The sequence below is a fragment of the Panthera uncia genome, chromosome A2 (genome assembly GCF_023721935.1).
Source record: "Panthera uncia isolate 11264 chromosome A2, Puncia_PCG_1.0, whole genome shotgun sequence".
Lineage (NCBI taxonomy): Eukaryota > Metazoa > Chordata > Mammalia > Carnivora > Felidae > Panthera > Panthera uncia.
Window position 1 is genome coordinate 59,995,289 of NC_064816.1, and position 24,723 is coordinate 60,020,011.

Sequence of the window (24,723 nt, forward strand, 5' to 3'; positions counted from 1 at the left end):
GGGGGGGTAGGGGGTAGTGGGCAGGGGGGCAGTGGGACAGTGGGTAGGGGGGTAGTGGGCAGTGGGGCAGGGGGCAGGAGTCATACTCTCCAACTCCACACCACCCCACCCCTGCTCTCTTTGGCCCCTCAGCCTCCTGCCAAATACCAGCACGTCCCAAGTCTGCTGTCGTCATGGTAAGAACATGCGGTAACCATGAGAAGGCAGCCGGTCACTTTTGGATGACTTTTATGCTTAGAAACAAAAATATTTGGGGTGCCTGTCTGGCTCAGTTAGTAAAGTGTGTCAACTCTTGATCTCAGGGCTGTGAGTTCAAGCCCCACATTGGGTATAGAGATTACTTAAAAATAAAATCTTTAAAAAAATGTAACAGTCCATTTATTTAAAATTTGCCCTTAAGATTTTTAAACACTAATTTTTTTTTTTTTTTTTTTTTTTTTTTTAGAGAAAGAGAGAGAGCTCATATGAGCGAGGTACAGAGGGAGAGAGAGTGTGGAGCCCGATGTGGGGCTTGAACTCTTGAACCGTGAGATTGTGACCTCAGCCGTAGAGGGACACTTAACCGACTGAGCCACCCTGGAGACCTGTCCCTAATAAATGATTTTGAGACAACCAACTACTTGTAAAAACGTGAAATTAGGGTGCCTGGGTGACTCAGTCGGTTCTTCGGCTCAGGTCATGATCTCACAGTTCATGAGTTCAAGCCCCGCGTCGGGCTCTGTGCTGACAGCTCGGAGTCCAGAGCTTGCTTTGGATTCTGTGTCTCCCTTGCTCTCTGCCCCTCCCCTGCTCGTGCTCTGTCTCTGTCTCTTTCAAAAATAAACATTAAAAATTTTTTCAAAAAAATATGAACATCAACCTGTATCTCACACCACCTACAGTGAGAAGCATCGATCAGAGATCTAAACACAAACGAATTAAGCAATATAGACACCAAAAGAAAACCTAAATGTGAATGATTTCTTTCAGAACCTGGGTATAAGGAACGAATTTCTAACTAGGACTCAAAATCTAAGAGTAACTTAAAACAAGTTGATAAATTTTACTCTTAAAAAAAGTTTGCAATGCAAAAAAAACCCCAATGAAAACAAAGTAAAAAATATAGAAAAATATAGAAAAAATGTGGAAAAAATAAACTTGAGAGAGAAATGGGCATATATGAATAGGTCACCAAAAAAGGAGGTAGTGATCTTTAAACGTGTGAAATAATGCTGAAATGACATATAAATTGCAACCTTTTTTCTTTTTTTCCCTAGGTTTCTGTCGGTTTGAAATTTCTTACAATAAAAAACTATGGAGGGGCGCCTCGGTGGCTCAGTCGGTGAAGCATCTGACTCTTGATTTCGGCTCGGGTCACGATCTCACGATCCGTGGGTTTGAGCCCTGCGTCAGGCTCTGTGCTGACAGCACGGAACCTGCTTGGGATTCTCTCTCTCTCTCTCTCTCTCTCTCTCTGCCCCTCCCCCACTGGCTCTCTCCCTCTCAAAATAAATAAACTAAACAAACAAACAAATAAAAACTATTAAAAAGAAACATCAAAGGCAAAGTGTTTTAAACTACCAGTGAGAATCTGAAGATGGTTAACCATGTTGTCCATGCTGAAAAGAAACAAGGAGCTCACAGTGCCCGGTTCTCAGAGGAAAAGAGATCCGACAGAAACGTGAAAACGGAGGCAACAGGTGCGCCAGCCAGAAGCCAATGCTTGTGCAAGGTCCACAGCCCACGGAATTGGTTGGGCCCATGTGCTTATGGAGTGTGGACGCCCCGAAGCAGCCAGCCTGTTTCTTGCCTTCCGGGAACAACAGAGACTCAGGAGCCTAAGCAAACAGGGTCGGCCCAGACCAACCCTGCCCTGCCCTGCCCGCTGATGGCCGGGAGAGATCCTGGGGCGGCAGGGAGGCCGTCAAGTCATGGCCCTGATGCTGGGAGGCAGAGCAGCAAACAGGAGAGGCAAACACAAGGTGTCAGGGGAGCAGCCAGCAGAGAGATCCCAGGGGTCGGGGAAGGTCCACCAAAGAGGAGTTTGGAGGGTCCACAGAGGGTAGCGGAGGCCAGGAAGGGAGGCGCTGCAGAAACCGGAAGCCGCGGGAAGGTGCTGTGGAGGGGGAGATGGGCAGGGTCGGTGACCACAGCCCAGGGCACCGCTGCATACTGGGGTCAGGCTGGATGCACACGGGCCGCCTCTGCACGCGGCATGACACTTCCACCAGGAGTAGGAAAGTCCCCGCTGTCTGTGCATGTCTTGCGACAGCTGCTGTCATCACACGGACAACTAAGGTTTGTGAGATCCTGTGCACTGACCTCTCAGAGAAGCGGCAGGGACATACATGTGTACCATTGGCTCATCCCAGACGTAGACCTTTTTCACAAGAAAATCGGAAGGAGTAGGTTTCTCAGAGAACCTAGGAAGGAAAAGCAAAGCAATAGTGTCGAGTTTTGTTTTGCTTTTTTCCTGTTGAGGACCTCTGTCATGCGACGTTGTGCAAGGACAAGGACGTGGGCTGGGACTCCAAGGGGCCACTGTGCGTGTCCCCCGGCAGCACCAGCTCTCAGTAAGAACTACACGCCCTCCCTCCCTTCACTGCATTAAAAATAAAAACTTCTGGGGCGCCTGGGTGGCTCAGTCGGTTAAGCGTCTGACTTCGGCTCAGGTCATGATCTCATGGTTCGTGAGTTCAAGCCCCGCGTCGGACAGCTCGGAGCCTGGAGCCTGCTTCAGACTCTGTGTCTCCCTCTCTCTCTGCCCCTCTCGGACTCACACTCTGTCTCTCTCTCAAAAATAAATAAGCGTGTTTTTTTTTTTTTTTAAAAAGCAAAGAGCCATGCTTCCCACTCAGTGGGTCAGCTCATGTGACCAGATGAGGGTCAGCCAGCCGACATACACTGAGTCCGTGCTGTATGCGGTGTGGATGTTACCCTGTGGAAGACACACCTAGCTGAGGTGCCCACCTAGGCAGGGCAGCAGGACAGACGGAGGAAAGCTTTGTCCGACAGCTGAAGGACGCGGCCCTCAGGGAGGAGAAATGATCCAGCAGATCCCCGGGCCCACCCAGACAGACGTGAGCTCTCAGTGCCGGCGGCATCCGCTGGCTCTGTTCATGCAGGATTCATTCCTAAAAACCTTCCCGGTGGTCATTCACCTGTGTTCCTTTGTGATGTATCCATAGGGCGGGCCTCCCGAGGCCTCACCGACTCAACATTGCTGAGAGACAGGATTCGTTTACCAAGTCTCCTCAGATACATCTCTTTGAACGCATTTTTTCTTCTTATAAAAATAAACAGAAAGTAAGAGGATTCTGACCCAGGTCTACACGGTGAGAGAGAAGTGGATTCCTAATGAGGCCACCGGTATTTGGGCATTTCTTATGCTAATAAGCTGAGCAGGTAGGAATCCAAAATCAGGAAAAACTCGGCAGGAAGCTTATTCTGTGAGCAGGTGACCATGTCACATATGGCACATAATTCTGTTAGACAATGAGCTCAGGACTGCATTAAAAGTGAATTTCACTCCCTGGGGGCGCCTGGGTGGCTCAATCTGTTGAGCATCAGACTCTAGATCTTGGCTCAGGTCATGATCTCCAGGTTCATGAGTTCGAGCCCCAAGCCAGGCTCTTTGCTGACAGTGCAGAGCCTGCCTGGGATTCTCTCTCTCCCCCTCTCTCTGCCCCTTCCCCACTCTCTCTCTCTCTCAAGATAAATAAACTTCATAAAAAAAGAATTAAAAGTAAATTTACTCCGTAGCTTTTTGCAAGGACTTTGTCGCTGGCTGGAAAGAAACCCTGGTGGCCTCCCCACAACACACCTTACCAGCACCATGACCGGGAACGCTCTTGAAACGGGCCTAGAGAATTCTATCCTTATCTGCAGAGACTCCTGGGGGCTTTCGGAACGCCCGGTGAACCGATGAAAATTCACTGTCTCCCGAAGCAACGCAAAGGTCGTCCTGTTTCTCCTCTCACCCTGTCACCACACGGAAAGTGAGGTCAGCAAAATTTGCCTTGGGAAAAGTCAAGGCACATGAGGCCGCGCGGCCTACGTGAAGTCGAGGTGGCTTGGGCAAGACCCCCTCACCAGGCCGTCTTCCTCCCCGAACTCCACAACCACAGGCTCCCTCAGCCGCTGCCTGCTGATGGGCCTTCTGCCGGAGCAGGTGAACAGGGACAGGGCGACAAGCGGGCCAATCTGCAGAGACAGGAGCACCTAGGAGCCGAGCGGCAGTACTGGGAACCCGACAGCAGGGGGCGGGGTGGAGAAACACGGCTCCCTTTACTGGTTAGGAAGGCAGGACTGTGATTACTCTTATTATTAATAATTTCTAAGGTCTCTAAAGTAGTTTCGTCTTTCACTTTAACAGCTCACACCAGAAGAACAGCGGCAGATCGTAGACAATCAGGAAGGTACAGAAAGGCATACAGAAGAGACACGGATAGCTGGCCTGTGGCACTGTGGCTCAGAGAACCTGTCTGGGGTGCTGTGTCCCGACCCGTCTCTGTGCCCCAGACACATACTGGGCACGCAAAGCATTCTCCTCACTGTTTGCACAGAATCTTCCAAAGTCACTAAAAGCCCCCGACTCATGTAATTTCAACTGGCGATGCATGGATAATAATTCATTTAAATCACCAGTGAGCTGGATCCCTCTGTCGAACATTTAGATACATTTCTATTTAGGTGATCACACATAATGTTGTTTTGAATAAATAAGTAAAACAGCACATCTTGCTTTGAATAGCTCTTTTTCCCCTTCCTCTGTAGGCTCAGTGTAGCAGCAGGTCCAGCACGTGAAGCTGCTCGGAGAACATGCAGCGTGGACGCCTGCTCGCCGTGCCTCCCCAGAAGCGAGTCTCTCTAAAGAACTGTGCTGCTGCGTGTTAAAAAAATCATTTTGATTTCTATTTCCTGTTTGTTAATTTGAATGATTTTCGGGGCGCCTGGGTGGCTCAGTCGGTTAAGTGACCGACTTCGGCTCAGGTCATGATCTCACAGTTCATGGGTTCAAGCCCCGCGTCGGGCTCTGTGCTGACAGCTCGGAGCCCAGAGCCTGCTTCAGGCTCTGTGTCTCCCTCTCTCTCTCTGCCCCTCCCCAGCTTGCACTCCGTCTCTCTCAAAAATAAATAAATGTGAAAAAAAAAAAAGAATGATTTTCACATGCTGACTAGCCATTTCTATTTCCCTAAGAAAATAACAACAGGTCGATGTTTTCTCAGATGAGCATTTTTCACCAAGATAAGCTGTACGTCATTCAGTCGTCAGACATTTACTGGGTACCTGAGCCAAGTGGGGGGTGTGGAACACACAGAGGACGCCGACTCTGCCCTCCCAGCTCCTGTGACAATGGGGTTCTGTAGGTGGTTTCCGGGCGCAGGAGGTGAAGCAGGGGCTCCCAGAATCGCCAAGAGTTGGCCCCACCTTCCCCGACCTCCCCATTCTCACACCCTGCTCTGACTCTGGTCCCCTCTTCTGCCGAATCCCCCAAGAACCCAGCGGCCACGCTTGCTGGTTCAGCCTCGAGGGGCCAGTGAGGTAAGTGTGGAAGACAAGAGGTACAGGCTAGTGGGCCCAAGGCAGCCCCGTCTCAAGTCTCACGGAGTTACATTCTTCCTCTGATTTGCAGAAACAGGTAAAACGGCCCCTTAGGCAATACTGAGTGGGCCCAGGTCCCAGGATCCCAGGGAGACCTAGTTTTGCTAAAAGCTTCTTCCGAGAAAACTAGAGCCAACCGCACATTGTAAGCGGCCCCGCTCTTGGACCTGAGCGAAACGTGCCACGCTGACCCCTCTCTTCATCATCAAAGCATAACCACTGCACGGTGGAGGTGCTCACTGGAAGGGATGGGTCACCCGTCGTATGGTACCTGGCCGGGAGCTCGTCGCCCCGGATATGGGTTCTTCTTGAAGAGCATGAGCTGGCTAATGTAACACGGGCTTTGCATCCCCGCCGCCGCAGGCCTCTGTCCGGCCAGGCCGCCGGGTAAATGCATGCGCACGGGGCCCAGGCTCTGCATGGCGCCCTGACGGTCGTGATGAAGAAGCGTGCAGAACTCCATCTGCCCAGCGCTGACGCAGAGCTGACGCTCCTTGGCTGCAGAGAGACTGTCCTGGAACAGCAGAGAGTCAAACGCTCACAGCACAAATGAGTACGCGGTCTCGAATCCAGAAGCAGGGGGGAGACAAAGTCATGAAAAGGTAGCTCATCTCAAGGTAGTTTGGACTAGCTGGTGATACGGGGATGTAAACACCAAATACCAGTAGCACACAACCTGTTTTCTTTGGTTTTGGGCCCTGTGCCTGGAACATTTTATTCACTTTGCGACAACCGCTATCCTTCTATTTGTTTTGCGACAACCGCTATCCTTCCGGTTTCTCAGCCCATCCAGAAGGAACCTCAATACTGCGTGGTCTTGCTGTGTAGATGGGAGTGCGTGCCTTGGGGTTTAGTGCAGGGTGGGTGTGAGGTGAGCAGCTCGTGTTTCTAAATGCGTAATTGCTAATCAGTTGCTATGAGGGGAGCATCTGTGTATTTCTGATTTCCCAAGTATCGGTTAAACCAGTAGGTCTGGACAGGAGGGAGGTAGTTATGTATCAGAGGGCTGCTTTTCACATTAACGCACATTAGAAATCATTTGTATTACTTCACTTTGCTCCTCAAGAAGCAGAAAGTGTGCTCAGAAATGCCGTCTCTAAGTCAGGCACCGCTCCAGACACCCCAAAAGGGACTCTACCAAAACACGGAAGGATGGAACGGAAGCAAAGTTTCATCGTGAACGTTACAGCGTTCACACGAAACACTCGAAATTCAAACCAAAAATCTCCAAAGGCGCCCACGACCACCCAGAACAAGCCACACGGAACTTCAGGAACCAGTTATGGTCTCGGTGTCTAGAAGCAGCCACGAGAGGGGATGGCTGTTACCAATGAAGATGAAGTCTGACTTACCAACAAGAGGGCCGAGATGACCTTAATGCCCTCTTCTTGGAGGAAGCCCACGTTCCTCGGGGTCTCCTGGTCGGACACTTCCCAAATGGCAGACACCAGCAGTATGAGCTCCAGCATCGTGCCCTTGGCCACCGCGGGCCTCCCCGAGAGCAGGCTCTGAGCCAGGAGCGCCTGGGTGGACTTCAGGACGAGAGCTGCACTCGTAAAGCTTACCTGCGGGAGAAGCAAAGGCGTAACCAGTCTCCCTGCACCTGTCTCCTCCATCACTCCTGGAAACAGCAAATGCAGCACCACAGCTCCAGATGGTGGGGTTCGAGCCCGGGTTCTGCCTAGTGGAAGACTGGCCAAATTCAGAGGTGCCAATTTCCTCTCTGGTCTTCGGTTTCCTGACCCATGAAACGACCAGAGAAAATAAGGGTCTCTAATAACCGTTATGCAAAGACGCTGCTGGGTCTGAACCCAGCGACCCTCTTATGGTTCCCCAAGCATCAACGTCTTGCCCTGCAGTGTCCTTTCCCTGCGTCTGCTGGCAAAATCCTACTTTACTCTCTTTTTTCCTAAACTCCTAATAGGGACCATTTTCAAACATACACGAAAACAGAATAACCCAGCTGTGATTATTACTCATCGACAAGAGATTTTTCTCCCTCTCCTTTGGTTTCTAAGAAGATATTTAAAAACAAATTGCATGGTTTCTACTGTTTCCATGCACGAACACGTCAGTGTGTACGGCTGACATGAGAACTCTTTCTGAAGACGTGCCCACAACACCATTACTGCACCGGACAGGATTAATCATGATTCTTTCCCATGTATCTTTTAATTTTTTTTTTTTTAACGTTTATTTATTTTTGAGACAGAGAGAGACAGAGCATGAATGGGGGAGGGTCAGAGAGAGAGGGAGACACAGAATCGGAAACAGGCTCCAGGCTCTGAGCTGTCAGCACAGAGCCTGACGCGGGGCTCGAACTCACGGACCGTGAGATCATGACCTGAGCCGAAGTCGGACGCTTAACCGACCAAGCCACCCAGGCGCCCCTCCATGTATCTTTTAAAACCAACGTCAAGTGTCCACCAGGCAAAGTACTCTGCATCACTGCCCGTGTTTCTGGAGCTCCCTGTGCCCCTCCTCCTTACAGGACCTGGCATATTTACCGAAGCGTGTCTGTTTCCGCATTTAGCGCCTGTCATGGGTGCCCCAAAGACAGCACTGAATGTGTCCCTCCTTTGTGCCCTGGCAGCTCCTGGCAATTGCCAAGTAAATGGGTATCGATGAAACGAAAATAAGATTCTACTTTCCGACAGCCATGCTTGTTTAGCCAGAATGTGGCTTGGAAACACTTCCTGACATCAAACTCTTTCACCAGCAATGAGATGAAACTCGCCTGGAAACACACTGAAACTGCTATTACAGGCACCACACACAAAGTAACTTCTCAGAATTGAAATAATAAGTTCTTATTTCAAGTAAAACAAATGCCTTCAAAGAACATATTATGCCCACTTTTCACACTGGCCATTTTTTTAGTTTATTTTATTTATTTATTTATTTATTTATTTATTTATTATTTTTTTTTAAATTTTTTTTAATGTTTTTTATTTATTTTTGAGACAGAGAGAGACAGAGCATGAACCGGGGAGGGGCAGAGAGAGAGGGAGACACAGAATCGGAAGCAGGCTCCAGGCTCTGAGCCATCAGCCCAGAGCCCGACGTGGGGCTCGAGCTCACGGAGTGCGAGATCGTGACCTGAGCCGAAGTCGGACGCTCAACCGACTGAGCCACCCAGGCACCCCTAGTTTATTTTATTTTGAGAGAGAGAGGGAGAGAGAGAAAGAGCTGGGGAAGGACAGACAGAGAGGGAGGGAGAGAATGAGCAGGGGAGGGGCAGAGAGAGAGAGAATCCCAAGCTGGCTCTGCACTGTCACCACAGGGCCCGACGCGGGGCTCAAACTCATGAACTGTGAGATCATGACCTGAGATGCAACCAAGAGTCAGAGGCTTAACCGACTGAGCCCCCAGGTGCCCCAACACTGGCTACTTTTTAATCAAAACTATTGGAAATGGTTTCTGCAAATGACAACCCTGCTAAGGTCTGCCCACACTGAGGCCAGGACCGTGACAGACCCCGGGGTGCGCAGACAGGGGAGCGGGACCTATGCAGATGTCTTCGGCTTCCACCAAGTCATCCCCCTGGCCCAGGGGAGTAATTCCATTCCCAGGTGCCCAGAGCCCAGGAGCAGCCCTGTGACGGGTCCTCTCAGGGGGATGTGATGGGGTGCGGGATGGCACTTATGGGCAACATCCTTGATGAGTGGTGCCCCTTCTCTCTGCCTCTCTCCAGCCTGGGAAGCCTCAGGGGCACAGGCTGACAGGACCCAGGGTGCCCGCGTCACCCTGGGAAGCCCACCCGCTGACACCTGTGCATGCGCGCATGACGGGGACAGGCTGCTGACATGCCAGGGATGGTCCGCTACTTGTCCCAAGCCAGTGTGAGATCCCAGCAGGCTAAGTTGCCTGGAGGTCAAAGACAGGCGTGCAGAAAGTGATCACCAGTCAGAAGTGCTAAAGTGCCCTAACGCGGTCACTTACAGACTTGTCCAGAACGAGTGAGCTCTGCCTGCAGGGGCCCTGGAGAGCCCACCGAGAACGCACCACCTGAACCTAGCTTTGGGGGAGAAAACGGTATCTTCCCCGGGAAGAGGGGCAGAAACGTTCCAGGCTGAGGGAGAACATACAGGTTCAGGAGTGCAAGGAATATTTGGTGACAGGAACGTGGCGGGTGGCCATGGAAGGTGCGAGAGGAAGTGCAGAGGACACAGAGCAAGTGAAGCCCAGGTGTGAGATGCGGGAGAACGGACTCTGTCCTCAAGGTGCCAGGAAGCCACCAATGCCTTAAAGGCAGAGAGCGTCACTGACTAAAGTGTCTTCTCTGAGGTCTGCTCCGGGCAGTTGTGGGGATGTGTCCCTGCTGGGGGCCAGCTTTCCTCCCCAGGTCACTGACAGGGAGCAATTCAAGGTGATGCGGACAAGGATTGGGCAGGAGGGACGGAACAAGGTGACAGTCATCCACGTCCTCACTCAGTCCCTCGTTCCTGCCACACCTGTGTCATGGGCTGGGCTGGTGTCACAGCCCTGGTTATATGGGTGCAGAGGAGTGAAAGGAGCTTATGTTCATGAGGGAATGTTCTGGAGGCAGTGGGCACAGTTGGAGAAGCAGGGAGCACAGTAGGGGAGATAGGGAGCATATCGGCAGAGGTAGGGAGCACAAATCGAGGGGCAGGAGCACAGCTAGAGGGGCAGGGAGCACATTTGGAGGGGCAGGAGCACAACTGGAGGCACAGGGAGCACAGCTGGAGGGGCAGGAGCACACCCGGAGGGGCAGGGAGCACATCTGGAGGGGCAGGGAGCACAACAGAAGCAAGGAGAACAGTTGGAAAGGCAGGAGCACAACTGGAGGCGCAGGGAGCACAGCTGGAGGGGCAGGGAGCACGGCTGGAGGGGCAGGGAGAACAGTTGGAGGAGCAGGGAGCAGTCGGAGGGGCAGGGAGCAGTTGGAGGGGCAGGGAGCGTTGGACGGGCAGGAGCACAGCGGGAGAGGCAGAGAGCACAGCTGGGAGCACAGCTGGAGGGGCAGAAGCACAGCTGGAGGGACAGGGAGGATAGCTGGAGGGGCAGAGAGCATAACTGGAGGGGCAGGGAGCAGTTGGAGGGGCAGGAGAACAGCGGGAGAGGCAGGGAGCACAGCTGGGAGCACAACTAGAGGGGCAGGAGCACAGCTGGAGGGGCAGGGAGGATAGCTGGAGGGGCAGGGAGCAGTTGGAGGGGCAGGGAGCAGTTGGAGGGGCAGGGAGCAGTTGGAGGGCAGGAGCAAAGTGGGAGAGGCAGGGAGCACAGTGGGAGAGGCAGGGAGCACAGTGGGAGAGGCAGGGACCACAGCTGGAGAGTCAGGAAGCAAAACTGGAGGGGCAAGAGTACAGCTGGAGGGGCAGGAGCACAGCTGGAGGGGCAGGAGCACAGTTGGAGGGGCAGGAAGCAGTTGCAAGGGCAGGAGCACACCTGGAGGCACAGGGAGCACAGCTGGAGGGGCAGAGAGCAGTTGGAGGGGCAGGGAGCACAGCTGGAGGCGTGGGAGCACAGCTGGAGATGCAGGGAGCATAGATGGAGGGGCAGGGAGCACAGCTGGTGGTGAAGGGAGCACAGCTGGAGGTGCAGGGAGCACAGTTGGAGGGGCAGGGAGCACAGCTGGAGGGGCAGGGAGCAGTTGGAGGGGCAAGGAGCAGTTGGAGATGCAGGGAGCACAGACGGAGGGGCAGGGAGCAGAGTCAGGGGTTACATAGAGGAGTTTCTGGGCAGGACAGGGGTGGAGACCATCAGTTCAGCAACATCACTTGCCTTTAATCGAAAAGGCCGTGATGAGATCCTTGTGCACCCGCCAGGCAACGGAGAAGGGAGGCGCCCACAGTGGTCACAGGCAAAGAGGCTATGCCCAGAGGGGTCCCTTGCGGGGCAGACCAGGCAGCACAGGAGTCTGCAGGTACTGGGTCAGGAGCAGGCTCTGTGGTGAGGTGGGGCAGGCAGCCAGATCCCGACAGCTTACCTGTGTGTGAGTCATGGCGGGCTGAGCCCCCCTTCTGCAGGTTCTGCTCTGAAGAGGGGCCACCACCTGTAACCACACAGGGGCCCGCACGATGCCGGGGGCAGCAGTCACACTGCTACAAGGGAGCGATGAGGCGGCCCGGATGGGACTGAGCACAAGTAGGGGGTGAGCCCTCCTGGCTGTGGGGCATCCCTGCCAGGGCAAGGGGGGGCCCTGGAAGACAGGCTGGGCTGCAGCTCGCTCTGAGGGCTGGTGAAGACGACCTCGGTGGGGTCTCCTCTCCCCTCCCAGCAAGCAGGCAGTGAGAACATTGGGGAATGGGGGCAGTGGGGCCAGAGATGCGAGGAGAAAGAAGGCGTGGACTGGAGAACCCAGCACCCAGATCACTAGCAGAGAGCGACCCCCTTAACCAGAAGTATGTGTAGTACGGACGACACCGTCGTAATGCGTCTCTACTTTGGGTCGTCAAACTTCTGTATTAGGGAGACCTTCCTGCCCCGTGCTCTGGGATGCGCCGTGCTATTCAGGTGAATTTGCGAGAGAAGTCCCGTTTCTAATTCAAGGGTCAAACCCTATACTGTATGTTCTTCGAGAACGGACGGAGATCCTCCCAGTTAGGCACAAAAGCAGGAAAATATACTTGGCAAGAAACAGCACTCACCTTGTGAGGGAAGCGCAGGAGGTCCCTGAACAGGAGAACAGAATCAAGCATTTCCTCCTGACCCGGAGAAACAAGCAAGCACAAGAAGGAGGCAAAAGGGAAGGTTACTTATGCAATTTAAAGTCAAACGGTTCACCGTGTGCTCCTTCCTGCAGCCGGAGCGGATTCCGGGGCTCTGAGGCGAGGGACCGTGGAGGGACCCAGGGTCCCCTTGACCTGAGTTTCCCAGGGGGAGCAGGGTGTCTGCCTCCCCCAGCCCACCTGGAGTGTGACCGGAGGGGAAGGAGAGGGAGGGCAGAGCTCAGGGAAACTTGGGACAAGGGGGAGAGAGTCCTGGAGGAAGGAACAGCACCAGTTCAGGAAGGATCAACACTACAATGACACATGTTCTAAGATGCCAGCATTCTCTAGTGGCAATCAGGGACAGCAGGTGCAGACGGGCAGTGACCAAGGGCAGTGACATTTGAACACATGCCCATTTCCTTAGAAGCTGCACATAATCATACACGTAACTCCGGCATGTCACTGACAAGACAGAGTCAGATGGGTCACATCACAGTGACCTGCAGTGGTAACCACCTTGCACGGCCTCTCTTGTGAACCGACAGCATTTGTTTGTGGAAGAATGAGCACACGTGACAGAGGCCACAGCCTCGTGGCCAAGCCACACCCTCCTGGTCCTCTTTCTTGACTGCTTTAGTAAGGCCGCTTGCTGGTGAGTCAGGCCCTGCTACCCGATGCCCACGCACAGGTACCGAGCGTGCCCTGCCCCTGATGGTACCTGATCTGTGGAAGGCAGTCTGCATGAGGAAGAAATCAGCGCATCCTGTATTCGTGACCACTGGCCGCACGGGGGACTTCTGTCCTCCGCAGCCCAGCGACTCAGGATCCTGGCGATCATGGTGATGTAGTTTCTGATTTCTACATAACTGCCCATCAGCTGGAGGGTGGACAGGTGTTTCAGGCTGGAATTATATCTGAAGGAAATTGGGGAGTTATCAGGATTGCTCCGACATGCTGGGAACCTCTTTGGCCTGCCTACCGAGACAGGGGTACTTGTGATAGAAATCTTCTTGGGCGGGTGAGGAGGTCGGGGCAGACAGAGAATGGCTCAGAGGAGAGATGGTCTGTGCAAGAGAAACTAAAGAGACCCAGTGAGGCAGCACATCAGAATTGCACAAAACCCTTGATCTCTGGCAAACAGAATGACAGAGATGCATCATGGCAAACAAGGGGGTACGGTGCGGGGCTGGACGCAGACGGCAGTGTGGCTACAGCAGGCTGAAGGTCTGCACACATCCTCACAGTGGAGCTGGAAGACAGCACCCACAATCACAGCGCTGTGCACACTCTGACCGGACGGTATGTCCTTATGCCGGACTTCGCACCATGGCTAAGAGGGGTCTGTGCCTGGGGCGCAAGAGTAACTTGAGTATGGGAATCAGTCAAGGTAATATACCATGGTAACAGATGGATGGACAAAACCCACTTAATCCTCTCGATGGATCTAGCAAAACACAGACAAAATCCAACACCCTGTCATGAAAAAAAAATACCCCAAATCTAGGAATACAAAGGAACTTCTTGGACCTGAAAAAAACACAACTCCAGGGACCTATAGCTAAGGTCACGCTAAATGTTCGGGAATGTTTCCTCGCCACGGTCGGAAGCAAGACCGGGATTTCCACACTTGCCACTTCTACTCATCACTGAACTGGAAGAGTCTAGCCAATGCAGTTAAGCCAGAAGTAAGAAATTATCCAGATTGGAAAGCAGGAAAACTCTATTTGCAGATAGCATGCTCTTTTATGTGGAAAAACCCAAAGAATGCGTTCAAAAACTGTTAGAACAGACACACGAGTTTAGCAAGGCTGTGGGACACAATTGTATCTCTATACACTAGCAATTAAAATCCAAAATAAGAGAACAAGAAAACAACTTGATTTACAATAGCATGAAAAAGAATGAAATTCTTGTAACTAAATTTGACAAAAACATTCAATACTTATACACTGGAAACTATACAATGTTGTTGAAAGAAATGTAAATCTAAGTAAAGGGAAAACTCTGCTCATACATCAGAAGACTTCATATTCTCAAAACGATGATATTCAAAATGACTCAATGACTCAATCCCTATAAAAATTCCAGGTGGCTTTTTGCAGAGATTAACAATAACCAGGAGATCCAGGATAACCAAAAAAATGTGGAAAAAGAACAAAGTTAGTTGATTCATGCTTCCCGATTTCAAAATTCACTGCAAAGCTACAGTGGTTAAGACAGTGTGGCAGTGCCATGAAATCAGACATAGAGATGAACAGAGCATTAATTGAGACTCCATAGCATTTACAGTCAATTGATTTTTGACAAAAGGACTAAGACAATTTAATGAGTAAGACTGACCTTTTCAACACACAGCACTAGAAGGACTAGACATCCCTGTGTGCAAAAGTGAACCTGGAGCCTTACCTCACACCACATACACAAGTTAGCTCAAAGAGGATCAGAGAGCTCAGGGTAAGAGAGAAAACTAGAAATCTCCTGGAAGAAAAACACTGGAGTAAATCCTACAGATATACCAAAGGCACAAGCGATAAAAGAGAAAAATTAGGATGTTGAACTTCATCAAAATTAAACACTTTTATGTTTTTTTTAAAGGGTTGTTTATATAGTTTAAGGGGGGAGGGGCAGAGAGAGAGAGAGAGAGAGAGAGGGAATCCTAAGCAGGCTCCGTGCTGTCAGTGCAGAGCCCGACGCTGGGATCGATCTCACAAACTGTAAGATCATGACCTGAGTTGGGATCAAGAGTCCGATGCTAAACCCACTGAGCCCCCCAGGCACCCCGGGACTGTGTTCTGTATATGGGTGAATGAGTGGCACACAGATGATGTCTCAGTACAATGATTTCTTTTGCTCATCCTGACAAGATGGGACCCCAGGAGCCACCGTTTACTCCAACCGTGACCGACCAGGGGAGACCCGGCCCCGAGGAAACACAGGCACATGCCGGGGTCTCTGTGCCGCTTACTCACATGTCCTCGTCCAGGCAGAGACCCCCGTGGAGACGCGGCAGCACAGTCACCGCCACGGCACACGGCTGTACTCGGGAGCCCGAGCCATCTGTGATCTCGGTGGACAGCATGACTGGAAGGGAACGTAACAGAGGAAACCAACACCTCAGGACCCATACTGTCTACTGCCAGCCATCACCAGAACGGTGATGACACCGTGCATCACAACAGAGCGAGGCGTGAACGCTGAGTGTGGCTGCCCCATCCTAGGGGGGAGGTCTGGCGTTCCAAGGTAAAATGCCCCACAGCAGTATGGGACACTAAGCACCAGAGAGCTGGGGACATGGGTGCAGTCACAAGAGGCAGCAGAAGCGACAGCCACGGGCCACAGGAGCCAGGAGGCGGTTTGCTCACTCTCACGCCCTCGGCACTCACTCGTCTGACCTGCAGGCCCTGGGAGCCGGCAGCTCAAGGCCACCGGCAAACGGGACCGGTCCCACCTGGGAGCACTGGGCCAGGGGGAAGCTGGAGCTGTGGGAAGCCCAGAGGATGAAAGCCACAGTCCGCAATGGAGGATCAGGTGTTGGGGTAACATTTTAAGCCACTCCTAAGTCATGTACAGAGACACGGAAAGTCTGGAGAAAGGCAAAGGAAGTCTGTGTGAAGTCACGGGAGCGTGGTCAGAAATGCCTTTTCTGGGGCGTCAGAAACTCCGTCCTGTGGTGCAGGCCTAGGGTCTGGAGTGTGGATGACACTCAACATGAAAGCCACGGGGCCGGCCACAGGAGTCACGCAAAAGAGCAGAACAGAGGCATGCCATGGGCTTTCATAAAAGCATCTCAACCCAAAACACGGGGCCCAGGATTTGGGACTTAATTTTGAGGGTTGTGGTCCCTGGACCCTTGGCCACCCCATCACCCCTACAAGCGAATTCTGGGCTCCCCCCGTCCTAGGACTCTGAGCCCGTGGATACAGGGAGGCCCCATGTCAGCTGCAAGAGAGCCAGTTTAACAAGAACTACAGGGACCCCACTGCAGGTGACATGGCCCTCCTGCTGAAGCAGGGGACGCAGGCAAGGCAGCAGGAGCCGGCAGAGTTCAGGTGGACCCCACCCCGACCCCTGCAGCTGTGGAACCTTCAGTCCAGAGATGGAATGGGCTGGGATTAAGGGTCTGCTGCACTGTATTCAGTCTGCCTGCGTTCCCCCTCACAGGAATCTTCAAGTCAGGTCCTCGAAGGAACAGATCATCCCCGTGTCGACAACTGTAACTCCTGTGGGGTCTTTGGAATGACCTGGGTGATGTCACTCACCCTGACATTGCTCAGTGACTGTGGCCTGAAATATGGGTCTACAAATTCATCCCACATGGGGGCACCTGGGGGGCTCAGTCGGTTGAGCGTCGGACTTCGGCTCAGGTCATGATCTCGCAGTTCATGGGTTTGAGTCCTGTGTCAGGCTCTGTGCTGACAGCTCAGAGCCTGGAGCCTGCTTCGGATCCTGTGTGTCTGTCTCTCTCTGCCTCTCCCCTCTACTGCTCATGCTCTGTCTTTCAAAAATAAATAAACATTAAAAAAGCAAAACAAAAATCCATCCAACACGGAGCTGAGGCCCTGCCCTGACGTCCTAGGTGGGCATGTGCACAGCCCTGTGGTCTGCACACCCCTGCAGACGGGGTCCCAGGGTCCTGTGGGCAGGAGTCTGGAGTGAGGCACTGCCCGGTCTGAATCAAAGCACAGGGCTTCGTGCCCAACACCAGGAAGCAGGGGAGCCTGCCGGGCGAGCATCCGTTTGGAGGAAACTTTCCAGGAGACAGAAGGTGCATGTGGTTTCATTCTGGAAGAAGTGAGGCAGACCCTGAAACCACCTGCAGCCATCACCGTGCTCATCAGGACACACGGCAGACGTGCCCATCCGAGTGGATCAGTGTCCAGCTCAGAAGGCCTTTGCTCAGTGTCACCCACCTACAGCCAGGAGAAGGTGCACGTGTGTCTAACTGGGGGTCAGGGAGGCTTTCCCGAACTAGAAAGCTTTCTGGCTGGGGTTCGGGGAGAGAGGAGGTTTAAGCAAACCAGGTGGATAAACCAGTTGCAGACGTCAGGCTGAAATACTCTCAGGTGGCCAGGTCAAAGAAACTTCTAGATGGGTGACTCTCAAACTTGCCTGCACGTCAGAATCATCCAGAAGGCTAAAAAACACCCTGTCAGCCTGCGAGATTGACATAACGGGCACAGTCCCGCAGATGGGGCCGCTTTCCTCAGTGGTGGGGTATCTAACACGCGCAGTGGAGGGAGGCCACTGGGGCGGGCTGAGAATGGGGCAGCCTGCCAGCACGGGGGTCGGGGAAGCTGCCAGCACCGTGGAGCTCTTTTTGCTCTGGGAACAACACATACTCAACTCTACATTCCCTTACCCCCGTGTTTTCTTTGCGGCGGGAGCCCCCCGATTGGGTTCTGTCTACAACCAACGCAGGATTCACCAGAGACCGCATGTTTCGTCAGTAAACAAGGGGCAGCTTGGTCTGAAAGGTTTAATCCATACTCACAAGATGTTCCCTGGCACCTTAGCATTTACACTATATCTCAGCTGTAATTTTAAAAGAGATTTATTTATAGTATCGCTAATGTCTCTGCACTAGAAAGTAGGTAATCCACCTCATCTAAAAAGCATGACACTTTTCCAGATGAATAAATAAGAACTTATTTTCTAAATTAAAAAAAAATTTTAACATTTATATATTTTTGAGACAGAGACAGAGACAGAGCACGAGCAGGGGTGAGCAGAGAGAGAGGAAGACACAGAATCCGAAGCAGGCTCCAGGCTCCGAGCTGTCAGCACAGAGCCCGACACGGGGCTCAAACCCATGAAACTTGAGATCATGACCTGAGCCGAAGTTGGGCGCTCAACCGACTGAGCCACCCAGGTGCCCCGAGAACTTATTTTCTAGATGCATAGTTTTAACATTTTGTAGTTTGGGGAAACCAGGGGGAAGGTTTAGGACCGTAAGCAAACACAGCCAGCAACCCACATCCACGGCCTGACTGACTTACCTTTATAGTCATCCAAGGGCTCGCCCGCGGGCAGAGCAAAGTAGTACTGGGTGTCTGTCCCGCGGTACAAAGTGTGTCTGGACCCGTTTCCTATCCGGTAACTGAATTTGTAATGGAAGTCCTAGGATCCGTTCCACGGAGAACAAAAAACAGTGTGTAGGTGAACAAACTGAATCACGTCCCCAGGAAGTACATACCCCTGCCTCCTTCACTCCACCCGAGGGCACTGTTTATACACAGGCTGGGGGCAGATACTAACTTCGTGTCCCCCTGAATGCACACATGTGCGTGGGGTGACCTCCCACCTGCGGGGTCCCTCTCCCAGAGCTGAGAGGACCCCACACACTGGCTGTGCCTGTCACTCAGGGTCGTGTGCTCTCTTGGCCTGGGGTCTCCCAAAAGTCACAGAGGCACATGTGGTCTGGGCCTCCTCGGGCTGAAGGGGACACAGCAGACAGGAGATGGGGGGGGCTCGGGCAATTTGTTCTTGGTGTCAGAACAGGGCATTTGGACAAACAGAGAGAGAGAGAGAGAGAGAGAGAGAGAGGCAAAGCAAGAAACAGACTCTTAACTACAGAGAACACACTGATGGTCACCAGAGGAGAGTGGGGGAAGGATGAGGGTTAAGGATGCATTTGTGATGAGCATTGAGTGTTGTAGAGAGATGTTGAATCAGGGGCACCTGGGTGGTTCAGTCGGTTAAGCGTCTAACTCTTGATTTCGGCTCAGGTCGTGATCTCACGGTTCATGGGTTGGAGCCCCGCATCGGGCTCTGTGCTGACACTGCAGAGCCTGCTTGGGATTCTCTCTCCCTCTCTCTCTGCCCCTCCTCCGCTTATTCTCTCTCTCTCCCAAAATAAATAAACTTAAAAAAAAATGTTGAATCAATATATGGTACACCTGAAACTAACTTTGCATGTTGACCATACTGGAACTGATATAAAAACTTAACTAAAAAAACAACCCAGGGCATTTGCCTGGGCCCCAAGGGAGGCCAGGATCCGACCCTCCAGGGACACAGGCGGTGGGTTCTGAGGGAAGGGGCAGGGTGGGGGAAGGAACGGGTGGTGTCTCCCTGAGCGGGTGGAGGGCACAGCCACGGTACTCCCGCCCCCAGACCCCAGGGTTAACGTCCCGCAGCATCTCCCCGGAGAGCCACCTCTGCCTCTGGGACACACTTGGGGCAGCCGCGCGTACCGGTCTCCCTGACATGCAGAAGATGCTGAAGACGGTGTGTGCCTCGAGGCCACGATGTGGCTGCACTTGACAGGTCACGGCCCACGGAGCTGGCCTGAGCGTCACATAAAGCTGAGCTCGCCCCAGGAAGCCGTGCTTGGAGGCTGTGGAGGAGAGCGTGACAGAGAACTACAGTTGCACGAATGCCCGGTCCCAGTGGGACACTGTGTGGCTGCCACCGTGTGATCCCCAGACAGCGGCATCGGCGTCGCCCGGGAACTTGCTAGAGATTCGGATTGGGTCAGAGCCCGAGTGGGGGGACCCGGTGGTAGGGGACTGCGACATGCGCGGGAGGGGGGGACCCTGCACGCGGCACCTGTCATGTGACACGTCCACAGGCACTCAAAGTGCAGGCAGCCACACCCAGGCCCGGGGTCAGGAGGCACACACAGATCATGCAGATGGAAATCAAAGTCTTGAGCACAGACACTAAAGGACTCGGGGCTCCCCCTCACCGCAGCCTCGCCCCCCCCCACCCGGGTCCTCTCGAAGTCTCATCCACAAACAGTTACGTGTGGCTCACTTGAATTTAGCACCAATGCCATTTTTTATGGCTTCTGTCAACTGCATTCATATCTAAATACAGAGTTCAAACTCCCCAGGGAAACACACATAGTCCGATATGCACAACCATGGTTCCCCAAGCATCAAACATTTTATTTCCCATTTGCTACCATGACTGATGATTAATCATTAATCGTTCCATGTTTGTTCCCATGACGCGATTTTGTTTTGTTTTTCCACTTCTGATGTCTTTTTCTTGAGGTACAACATCTAAGAATGAGATGTATAAACCATCATCCTAACAGCAGGTGCCGCACTGGAGATAACCTCGTTTACCATCCTGCTCCAGGGTCACATGGACCGTGGAAGTCAGCTGGGGGCCACGGCCCGGCCTGGTGTGGGCGGGAGCCCAGGGGCCAGCGTGGCTGCCGAGGCGGCACAGCGAGGTGAGCCGGGACGAGCCGGGCCTCTCGCACAGAGGCCGAGTCTCTTCCCCCCAGAAGGAGTGTGACCCACCTGTGAAAATGGCCCTAAGGCTCATCATTTGGACAAATGTCAGCAGCAAAGGGAGGGAGGGCTAGCCAATGGTTGGCTCTGTGGTATTTGGGAAAACACAGGGAAATGCCTCTCTCGTACCAAACACAGGCACCTGGGGTTTAGTCTCTGAACGCCCATGGAAGGGGCGGGATGACCTTTGCAACGATGTCAACAGAAACAGGGGGAACGAGAATGAAGCCCAGGGACCCTGCCGGCCCTACCAAGGGGTCTCACAGGGAAGTCAGCCTCGTGCTGCACGCCCGGGAGAAAGGAAGCCAATGCAGAATACAACACTGGAAACGCACCAGGGTGTCCACAAGCCCAAAAGTGTGGGCACCGACCCAAACCCATCCGTATGTGTAAACCATCAGAACCTCTGTGCTTCTTCTATGGAACTAAAGACCTCTAGGTGGCGCCTGGGAGGCTCAGTCGGTTGAGCCTCGGACTCTTGATCTCTGCTCAGGTTGGGATCTCACAGGTCGTGAACTTCCAGCTTGTGAGTTCGAGCCCCACATTGGGCTCTATGCTGACAGTGCTGGGCCTGCTTGGGATCCTCTCTCCCCCTCTCCCTCTGCTCCTCTCCCATTTGCGTGTGCTCTCTCTCTCTCTCAAAATAAATAAATTTCAAAAAAATACCCACAACAACTCTCTAGAAATGGGGCAGAATGTCCAAAAATGACCCCAAAGTCAGATGTCAGATTGAGTCACGGGAAGGCCAGAAGGGACACGGAACAGGACACGGGGTAAACATGTCATGTATTCAACAAACGGTGTCCACAGAACAACAGAAATGCTACCTCGTTGGGTTTTAAATATGTGGAGGAGTTATCGACCAATTTGCAGGGAAAGAACCAGCTAATGCACTTGTCTTGGACAAAATAAAATAAATACATATGTAGTTTTCTGTATGTGTGTGTGTGTGTGTGTGTGTTTTTAAGGCAAACACCTCAGCCTTTACTGTGACCTAAACACCCACCTGATCCCTTAAGGATCAGAAACACACACAAGGAGGCAACAATGAGCAGTGAGTGACTGTGGGGATGGAGGGAGGGTCAGGACACCCGGGACAAGAGCTCGGGAGACTCTGAAGTGGCTGAAATTTCCAGAAAAAACATGAATGTAATGAAACCCCTCATCATCCCCCCGACCGGGTCCAGCTGACAGCGTAACATACCCACAGAGGCTTGCAGGACGTAGGTCTTCCCAGGGCTCAGTGCGAATGGCTTGATTGTCACAGTCTGTCCCGTGATACCTGCAGAGAAGGGGCACATGGAAGCCATCACGGGAAAGCTCTGAAGACAGGGGAGCGGGCAGACGCCCTGCACCTCCATAGGCAGGGGTACAGCAGGCTCCTCCCTGCAATGCCCCCAGATGCTCGTCACCCACCCTCTTTACGGAGCTGAAATCTCTCCTCCAGCATCCCCTGCCCGACAGCAGTGACCCTGAATGGGGGTGCTGGGGGTGGGCCCAGGGTCACACTAGGCTCCGAGGGAGAGACGACGCTGGCGAGAGCTCGCTCTGCACCAGTAGCATTAGGTCCAGTCTCCAAGCCGGCTAGTTTGCACATTCAGTCTGTCCGCGAGGGGTGATGAAGAAATTTCAAAGCAGGGGAGCCTGGGGGGCTCCATTGGTTAAGTGTCCGACTCCTGATTTCCACTCAGGTCATTCGTTCTCAGTTTGTGAGATGGAGTCCCATGTCTCTGCTGCCCTCCTCTCTCTCTCTGTCCCTCCCCTGTCCTGTCTCTCCAAAATAAATAAATAAATAAATAAATAAATATTTAAAAAAGAAGATATTTCAAAGTGATTTTTGTATCTTGCAGGAACCCTGTGAACCATTTCTGAAACCTGGGTGTGACAGCTGTCCCCTGGGGACCGGGTCCCTTCCCTGGGGGGCAGGGGCTGACTCTGAAGGTGGGAGGGTCCCAAAATACAGGCTGGCGGTCTCCACAGGGAACCATGGCGGGGGGCAGGGGAGAGGGGAGGAGGCAGCCGTGTGACAACAGTGGGGTAGACGTGGCCCCAGGCTTCCCCACAAGAGGCCTCAAGCCAGCACCGAGTGGAGCCAGTGCGTCACGGAGCGGGGCCACCATGCCCACTCCGTGGGGTGATCATCCTCCCTGTGGAGGTCGTGGCCTCGGCCTGGCACAGGTTGTTCCATGTGCAGACAGGGCTCCTGGGGCTACAGAGGCCAAGTCTGCCCGTAAATGGGGCCCCGTCTGCCGTCCCCAGAGGGACACATACAAGGAGAAAAGGCTCAATGACCCCAAGTACTTCTGTGTGGAAAGGAAATGTGGCAGAAGAAACAGGCTGGCGAGCAAACCCTTCTGGACCAGCTGCCAATTCCCATTTGTGTAGACATGCGCCGTACCGGAGGCGGTGTAGCTGTGGAAGAGTGTGCGGCCCACCAGGGACTTGGGCCAGTCAACCATGAGAGGGGGCCCGGCAGCAGCTGTCGGGGGCAAGGGGCCCAGCAGGTTGTCCCCGTCACCACGGTCCCTGTCAGCACTGGAACTCGGATCTGATCCTGGGAGGCTGGGGTTGGGCCCTGGGAAGACAAGCCGACACGGTAAGGGACAGGCCATAATGACAGTCTGACGGCCTTCATCAGTACCCATTCTGCTGTGCGTCCTCCTGAATGACGTGGGTTCATGCTGCAATGGCACGTTCTGTCCCTTCCACCCGCCTCTCGCGTTCAGCAGACCCTCTGCGCACCAGGCCGGGTGCTGGACTGGGGCAGAGCCGCTAACCAGAGCGACAGGGGCCCTGCTTCCTGGAGCTTCCCTGGCAGGTCAGGGCGCAGGAGGACCCTGCCCCCCTGCTCCCCTGCCCCCCTCAGTACTGTAAGGCCCTGAGGCAACGAGACAATGCAGGGCCTGGGAGGGAGGAATGGGAGGGAGGAGTCAGAGGAATGAGAGGGGCCCCTCCGAGAAGGGGCTGTCTTAGAGCTGCCGGGCCATGGTCCGAGAGGGCCCGGGTGGGCAAGGCACAGACAGGGACCGAGTAAACGTTGGAGATGTGGCTGGAGGGGGTGACAAAGGGGAAGGCAGGGAAATGAGGCAGAAAGTGCCAGGGCGCTCTGGTGGGAGGCCCAGCATGTGGCGGGAAGACATTGAGGACTGGTGGGGGGAGGAGGGGCTATGCTGTGGCCCTGAGAGGTCTCCAGCTGTGTCACACAGTGAATGAGGGCAGGCGGCAGGGATGGAGGAAAAGAAAGAGCAAGGGCTTCCGCGTGTCCAGGTGCCTGGGGTGGTGGGACACAGACACGTCGTCCCCTGATCGTCCGGCCATCCTGCCCACAGTCACGTTGTCCCCTGACCGTCCGGACGTCCTGCCCACAGACACGTCCTCCAATGACCATCCGGCCATCCTGCCCACAGACGACCAATCCTCCAGTGACCGTGCATCTCTCCACCTGAGAACATACTCACTGTGTGCCGGTGTGCCAGGCACTGTGATCATCTGGCACACGGGTTTGCACTTGCCAGGGAAGCTTCCCTGAAGAGCTAGACTAGAGCAGGACACACAAGGAGACAGCCGCGAGCACCTTGCGCACCTGCTTCAGGCGCAGTGAGGACTCTGCTGGGCTGTCACAGGAGCGGGGGTGATACAAGGTAAGAAGGTGGGACTGTCCCGGAGGAAGGGAACGGAGGCTGACGGGAAAGGAGGAAGCGCTCCAAGATGACAAGTGGGTAAGGCGCAAAGGGAGGTGTTTTTGGCAGATGATACTCTGGGGACTGAGGTGTGGGACAGGGGCGGTACCCCCCATGGGCCTGGGGCTTTTGGAAGCGCAGGGAGCCCGAAGAGAAGTAGGTGAGCTGGAAATAAGGATTTGGGGGAGACGGTGCCATGCAGAGGAATCTGGGCTTTTTCCTTCGTCTCTGGGAGCTCTTGGTGGTCGTGATGCCATGGGGCGGGGGGCAATTCTCGATTTCAGAGGTTAGACCCGAGGGGACACAGGGACCCGAGGCGGGGACACAGGGACCCAAGGAGCCCCAGAAAGAGGGAGAAGCACGGACTCACAGTCAGCGGGCTGTCTCCCTCTGGACAGCTCTGCTTCTTGGATATTGCCGTAATAGGCTTCAAAATCTACACGAGAGGAGAAAACCGTAACGTGTCATTTAAAGCTGTAAGACTCTCCTGAAATTAATACCCACCCTCCTGACGCAGCACGTGGGCCGCCCCAGTGTGTTTCT

At 53.6% G+C, this 24,723-nt stretch overlaps 1 protein-coding gene across 4 annotated transcripts in view; it reads right to left on the reverse strand.

Moving 5' to 3' along the window:
- The window catches only part of PKD1L1 (polycystin 1 like 1, transient receptor potential channel interacting), a 133,680-nt gene that overhangs the window by 57,400 nt on the left and 51,557 nt on the right, over window positions 1–24,723 (reverse strand). For all 4 annotated transcript variants that reach the window (XM_049641208.1, XM_049641206.1, XM_049641205.1 and 1 more), the window contains 13 exons: window positions 24,551–24,616; window positions 22,899–23,075; window positions 21,705–21,782; window positions 19,451–19,593; window positions 18,254–18,374; window positions 15,227–15,338; window positions 12,976–13,171; window positions 12,195–12,251; window positions 6,936–7,148; window positions 5,855–6,097; window positions 4,072–4,182; window positions 3,803–3,960; window positions 2,302–2,402 (listed from right to left, as the gene is read on the reverse strand). In XM_049641208.1, coding sequence (XP_049497165.1) covers window positions 2,302–2,402; window positions 3,803–3,960; window positions 4,072–4,182; window positions 5,855–6,097; window positions 6,936–7,148; window positions 12,195–12,251; window positions 12,976–13,171; window positions 15,227–15,338; window positions 18,254–18,374; window positions 19,451–19,593; window positions 21,705–21,782; window positions 22,899–23,075; window positions 24,551–24,616 — 1,776 coding nt within the window. The remainder of the gene's footprint in view (window positions 1–2,301; window positions 2,403–3,802; window positions 3,961–4,071; window positions 4,183–5,854; window positions 6,098–6,935; window positions 7,149–12,194; window positions 12,252–12,975; window positions 13,172–15,226; window positions 15,339–18,253; window positions 18,375–19,450; window positions 19,594–21,704; window positions 21,783–22,898; window positions 23,076–24,550; window positions 24,617–24,723) is intronic.